At 35.5% G+C, this 6961-nt stretch overlaps 1 protein-coding gene across 1 annotated transcript; it reads right to left on the bottom strand.

The window, feature by feature from the left end:
• Positions 1 to 2657: 2657 nt before the first annotated feature.
• Positions 2658 to 3587, bottom strand: LOC106823594 (putative olfactory receptor 5AK3). Its single transcript, XM_014829420.1, has one exon. It carries the CDS (start codon positions 3585 to 3587, stop codon positions 2658 to 2660), a length of 930 nt encoding a protein of 309 aa, XP_014684906.1.
• Positions 3588 to 6961: the final 3374 nt, after the last annotated feature.

The raw sequence follows: 6961 nt of genomic DNA, 5'->3' as shown, positions 1-6961 counted from the left end.
TTTTCTTGATAAATTAGCAAATGATTTATCCATTTTTTGTTACTTTTAGCTTCAGAAAATAAGTTCCTGGATTTATTATTTCTGCCATTTTAAGAGGTTGTTAATGTTAACTAAAATAAATAATTATTACTCTCTTCTCCTTTCCTTAATATTATTTTCTTATAGAGATTTATGTAATGGGTTATAAAATTCTAAATATTTGGCAATTTTCTTTTTATTTCATCTTCAACCAGAAGGCTGTTTAAATGATAGTTTTCAGTTTTAGGTGGTAGAATTTTGGTTGTTTTAACCTTTAAGCTGTATTAGTAAATTCAAGTTATCATGAAGATGAAAATCAGCTCCACCAGTAAACCAGACTGATGTGTCTAACACAATGTCACTGGTCACAGAAAGCCAACAAGAAACAGTGTTTCTAACTGGACTACCCAAGTCCACAAGGCAACTGTGCAAAGACAAACAACTCCATCTTCCAATGACTGCTACGTTCTCACCAATGATGTGACCATTCCTACTTTCTTCCTTCCACCTCTTGAGCAATGCTTCTTGAGATTTTTAGTTGCTGACCTGCCCCTGCTTTTTGACAGTATCCAAATCTAGATAGTAGCTGCTTTCCTAATCCATACTTGGATTCATTCAGCAAAGTCCATACACTATAAAAAGCACCACACTCTCCCAACTCTCTCTTATTGAGATTCCCACAGCTCCTGTGGAGTGAGTGTTGCAGAAGCAAAATAAACCAAAATTTTGACTCCAGGTGTGTTTGACTTGTGGGCTTTAACAATATAGAGTTTCAGCATACGAATTTATTCTCATTAATTATGTCAAATAATTCTTCTGTAACTTTATTTTTAAAATTTTTTTCTCAAATTGATCTGTCGTGGACTGGAAGAGGTAAATTAACATTCACTACTAATATTGTGTTTCTTTTATCCATGTATTTCATGGTTTTTTCACTTGAATATTAGGTAATATTATTTAATAGACAGGTTTTCCAAGAATATTTCTGCACAGAACAGTTCCTCTGTGCAAGAAATTTACAGCCATTACATTTAAGCATATCTGTACAGGTAGACATACAAAGATAGTCAAATTTAGAGATGTCTCCCTCTTCAGAGAAGGTTCAGGAAAGTAAAGATAAAGACCTCTCCTTCCCTCTCTGGGGAGGACTTGCCTACATTCCAGAGAGAAAATAAGGTTTCTCTCTATAGATGGAAATCAGGGCAGAGTACCAGCAACCCTACGTAAGATTACTTTCCTAATTTTGGGATTCCTGTCCTTTAATGCACCCTACTAAATGGGCTGGTACTATCTGGTTTCTCTTTGTATGGTTTGGCTCAATATCACAGTGTTCTTGCCTCAGCCCATAGATTTGAAACTTATGGAAATGTTCAGAAAGGCAGTAAACTCCCATCCTGTCAACCTCCCACTCACACCTTTCTATGGCTTCACTGATTGATGAGATTGAGAGAAGAAATATAAGATGTGATCTCAGCCTTTCTGTTAACACTGCCTGTCCATGTGATGAGTGTGTGCTTGATTCCTTTGTTCCCAAGTGGACACAACACTCATGTTCTGGCCCAAGTATTACTTCTAGAATTTACCTTGGATTCTTCCATCTCTCCTCACTCTTGGAGATTAAGGGAAATAAGGCACCAATTCTGAGTAAATGAGTCTGCTCTGTAGTAGCAAATTCTGCTCTGGATTTTGTTTTCCTCTTATGTACACCTGTAAGTGGGTATAGCTGGAGGTTCAAGTTATATTTAAAATACAACTTTACCAATAATAAGTTGATATGCTCTATATTTGCCTGATTCCTGTGTCAATTTCCTGGTTGTTAGAGACCCTGTATGGAAAGGAAGGGTATTGATTCATAATGTCTGAATATGTATGAGGATTCATTCTTCTTTCTTTCCTCTTTCTTTTCTGTACATTTTCTCCAAAGAAATTACCCTTTCAATTATTCTTTACAATACTAAAATAGCTTAGCTATAGAATAAAACAAGAGTAACAGTACCTTTCAAGGGAAGACCAGGAAAGATTTTTTTTTTTAACAAGTACTCATTCTTTTTTTTTTTTTTTAAAGATTTTATTTTTTCCCTTTTTCTCCCCAAAGCCCCCCGGTACATAGTTGTGTATTCTTCGTTGTGGGTTCTTCTAGTTGTGGCATGTGGGATGCTGCCTCAGCGTGGTCTGATGAGCAGTGCCATGTCCGCGCCCAGGATTCGAACCAACGAAACACTGGGCCGCCTGCAGTGGAGCGCGCGAACTTAACCACTCGGCCACGGGGCCAGCCCCCGACCAGGAAAGATTTTTGTCCTGGTGAGTCTTTATATTATAGCTGTTGAGGGCACTTAACCACATTGATTATATGCTTCTCTTTTTGTAGAGGCAGATATTTGAAAAAAGGGCTCCTCAAAATGTACAAAAGCCATATAAAGATCTTCTTTTCAGGTGATTTCTCTTTCAAAAACACATGAGTTAGAAGTGTATTTATTTAATCATTTGAGATGCTTTTTAATATCTTTCAGATGCTATTGATATAATGAAGGAATGCCTTTGTATCTCATAAACATTTCCCACATATTCTGCTGTTGAGAATAAGAGAGAACTGTTTGTTTGCTTGTTAAACCATGTTGAGTTAGAAATCAAGGTTCAAATTAGAAATGCTTCTTTCCAAGACCTTTTAGGGCTTCTTTCACATCTTGATTTCTCAGGCTGTAGATGAGGGGGTTTAACATGGGAATAATAATTCCATAAAACATGGAAGCCATTTTTTCTTGCTCTTGAGACCATATGCTACGATGGTGCAGATACATGTAAGAGAGAGTCCCATAGAAAATGGTGACTGCTGCCAGATGGGAGGCACAGGTAGAGAAGGCTTTTTTCCTCCCTGCAGCAGAAGATGTCTCCAGAATGGCAGCCAGGATATATGTGTAGGAAAAGATGACAACCAACACAGTGAATGTCAAGTTAAACCCCACAAAGACTGTTAGTAGCGTGATGGTGAAGTAAACATTGGAGCATGAGAGGCTAAGAATTGGGGGTTCATCACAGAAAAAGTGGTTAATTTTATTGGAGTTGCAAAAGTTCAATGAGAAAGTAAAACTTGTGTTTATAGAAGCATTTAGAAAACCCATGAAGTATGAACCAATTAAAAGTTGAATGCAGACTTTCTGGGTCATAACTACTGGATAGCGGAGCGGGTTACTGATGGCCACATAATGGTCCACTGCCATAGCAGCCAGGATATAGCAGTCACTTGTTGCAAAAGCACCATAGACTAGTAATTGTACCATACATCCCAGGAATGAGATGGATTGTTCTGTCCCTACAAAATTTTTCAGCATCTTGGGAGTGATAGCAGAAGTGTAGCAGAGATCAACAAAAGCCAAGTGTTGGAGGAAAAAGTACATAGGGGTGTGAAGGCTAGAATCAATCTTGATGAGTAAGATCATGCCAATGTTTCCCACTAGGGTGGCCACATAGATCAGTAGAAATACTATGAAGAGGATATGCCAAGACTTGTGTTGGCCAGAAAATCCCAGGAGAATGAATTCAGTCACTTCAGTGCCATTGTTTTGTCCCATGGCTAGGATTAAATATCAGCTGAGAAAGGGCAAAGAAAGAAGAGCAAAGAAATCTAACACCATTGTGATCTTTTAACTAATTGTGAAATTGTAAATGGTATATTTGATTTCATAGTGGGATCAGAGAATATTTTCTATGAGATAGTTGACTTTGATTTTAAAGGCTGAAACTTGACACTTGACCTTAATAATTTCATTTATAGTTTGAGGAACTTGCCATGGACCAGTATCTGTGTTCTCAGGGTACAAAGTGATTGGCATTTCATAAATATGTCAGTTAGGGAAAATATACAAATCTATTTAATTATTCTTTCTTTTATGATCTCTATATTTTAACAGAAACCCCACTTTGCCTAAATACTAATTCTTATATCTGAAATCGTGACATACCCATAGAGCTATCTGCATATTCTCATTTAACCTTTCCCTTCATTAGTAACTGTGCCATGTTGGATGCCCACATCTGTAGAGTCCTTTATAGAAGAGCTTATCAAAATACGTAGGGTAAAGTAAAATATTCTTTATAAAATTTCCAATATGTAGTGGTCCAATATTTTTGTAAAAAGCAATACAATTTTATCAGCATTCTCAAAATTTTGTAATAGTTTAAATGCTCAATCTCACCTTCACTAGTTATCTCATCATAGAGTGGAAACAGAGTCCACAGACTGGTGCTGGTTGATGGACCACACATTGAGTAGCATGCTCTACGGTACCCATCCATCATATTTTACCTATGTGGTTTCCTAGTGATGGATAGTAGATTGTTTACAACTTGTCTCCACTATAGATAATTCAGTGTAAAACTTTTTTTGATGTTTTCCTAGAGACAAAATTTTGGAGTCTGAGGGTATGCACACATTTAGCTTGACCAAGTTTTTCCAGATCGATTTCCGTAATGTCTGCACCAGTGTACACTTTTACTAGTAGTGCATGAGGGTTCCCACATCCTGACTTCCCTTGTGAACACTGGCATTTTCCTAAAATTTTTCACCATGAAAATAGGTGGAAATTGATATCTCATTTTTATTACTTTTTTCCTATTACAAGTAAAATTGATCATTATCTAATGTTCTTCTTAGAATTTGGGGATTCTATTGCTTTGTAAATTGCCTGTTTATATTTTTCACCAATGTTTCTACTGAGTTGGTTTTAGATGTTCTGTGTTTATCTAAGATTTGAATCCCTTGTCAGTTGTTGATAAAGTATTTCTCACATCCTATTATCTATTAATTTCGTCTATGATGTCCTTTATAGAGCAGAAATCCTTAAATTTGAAATAATTTTTTTTGCCCTATGGTTTGTTCTTTATGAAAAATAACTGAATAAAGTCCATTCCTCCCCCTAGTTTACTTCCATGGGAAAGTAAAAAGCAATAATAAAACTTTTTTTTCCCCCATTTTATACTGGATTGCTGGCATATAGTATTTGTTGCACCATGACATTTTATATCATACATATAATTTGGTAAATGTTATTGCTGTTTTCTCAATATTTATTTTTAAAAAATAAATCAGACTAACAGGATAAGGAGTGGTGGTAGTCAGTTTGTGTCTCTCTGTGTGCACGTGCAAAATATTTAAATATTTCAAAACCATTAAGTCACTTGACTTGTTATTTAAAAATTTACTCAGATAGGCACTAGACACTATTATGTTACAGGAAAGTTTTACCAAATATTTATGGAACAACTAATTCTAATATTATACAATATTTTTCTGTAAGTCACAAAAGAAAACATTCCCCAACTCTTTTCATGAGACTCATATAAACTTAACACTCAAGTAAGTAAAGTTTGAGAACAGAAAATTAGGACCAACCTCACTTGTGAACATAGATGCAAACAGCTTTAAAAAATATGGAGTCACTAGTCAAATCCAACCAGATATTAAACAAACGACTGCTGAGGTCTCAAAGGAGGCTCCAGTGAATCGGTATTCTTTTCCTTTCTTTGGAGTTGAACAAGTTGAGAAATAAAAGATACTGTATATACACTAGGGGAAGACTAAGTTTACTACTCAAATTACTTGCTTCCAATGAACACCATAAATAGACAGGCTTACCTACCCAGTCTCGGTGGCAGTGACTGGGGCATCCTCTTCCATCTTGTTGAGCAGCAGCCCTCTAATGGAGGAGAACCAGGGCTTCAGCAAGATGGCTGCTCCCAAGGATAAGGGCAGAGGACGGCGTGCCGCGTTGTCCTTAGATTTGCCAATCAGATATGTCATTCCACTTTTTAGGAACTAAGAGAGTAAAATGGGGAGAGGAAGGCCAGGGTTACACAAGTTAAGCTTCCTTTGCAGGAAAAAACTTCACAAGCAGGGAAAAAAGACTTTCCGTCAGCAATGAAGACCAAGTTGTATAAACAATGTGTTTTTCCCCCATATTAATTTATAAATTCAATGTAATTCCAATGAAATGTTGAGACAATTTTATGTGCTTGTTCACAGACTTATAAAATTTATATGGAAGAGAAAACTTAATGGAAAACAAGGCGGGAATTTGTCTTACCAGATATCAGAACTTATTATAAAGTGATAATAATAAAGACAATGTGATAGTAGTGTGAGGGTAGACAAATAGATCAATGGAACTGAGAAAAGCAAATCATAAACAGGCCCACAAGCCTGTGGATGCTTGATGTATGAAAACAGTACACGTACATCAGTGAAAAATGGTCCAATAAACTGTAGTGCTATACATGCTTAAAAATATAAAAAAAGATTGCGTTCTTACTTTACATTTTGCAAAGATCAATTCCAAATGTAATAAAGATTTAAATTGTAATTTTAAGAGTGAAACATAGCAGATATCTATGACTTAGCTATGCAGAAAAAATTCAAACAAGATGAATGCACAAAACATAAATCATTAAAAATTCAAGTATATCTAAGTTAAAAATACCAACATTATAAAAAAGAAAAGAGTAGATACTGACTGGAAATTTACTCAGGCAAATTTGTTTGTAACACATATAAATGTCGAAGAATCAATATCCAGTATATACAAATAATTTCTATAAATTACCCCTAAGGAAAAATTCACAAAAGATATAATCAGGATAATTATAGAAGGAAAAAAGTAAATGGTCAAAAGAAATATGGAAATAGACACAACTCATTAGTAGATGGATAATTGTATATTAATTCTGCATTGAAATATAATTTTACGCTTGTCAGTCGAACATGCAAAGTTTTGGTGAGAATGTGGAGACACATATTTCTGATGAGTAAATAAATTAGCACAGTCATGTTAGAGTCAAACTTGAAATAATTAGTAAAATTAAATATATGCCTCCCTATGGTCCAGAATTTCCATTGGTACACATTCTAGAGAAATTTTTGACCGCAAGGGTAAACAAGGGTATATACACA

Source organism: Equus asinus, chromosome 17, assembly GCF_041296235.1.
Source record: "Equus asinus isolate D_3611 breed Donkey chromosome 17, EquAss-T2T_v2, whole genome shotgun sequence".
Taxonomy (NCBI): Eukaryota; Metazoa; Chordata; class Mammalia; order Perissodactyla; family Equidae; genus Equus; species Equus asinus.
Note: the sequence above shows the minus strand (reverse complement) of the source record. Positions and strands in the feature narration are given on the sequence as shown.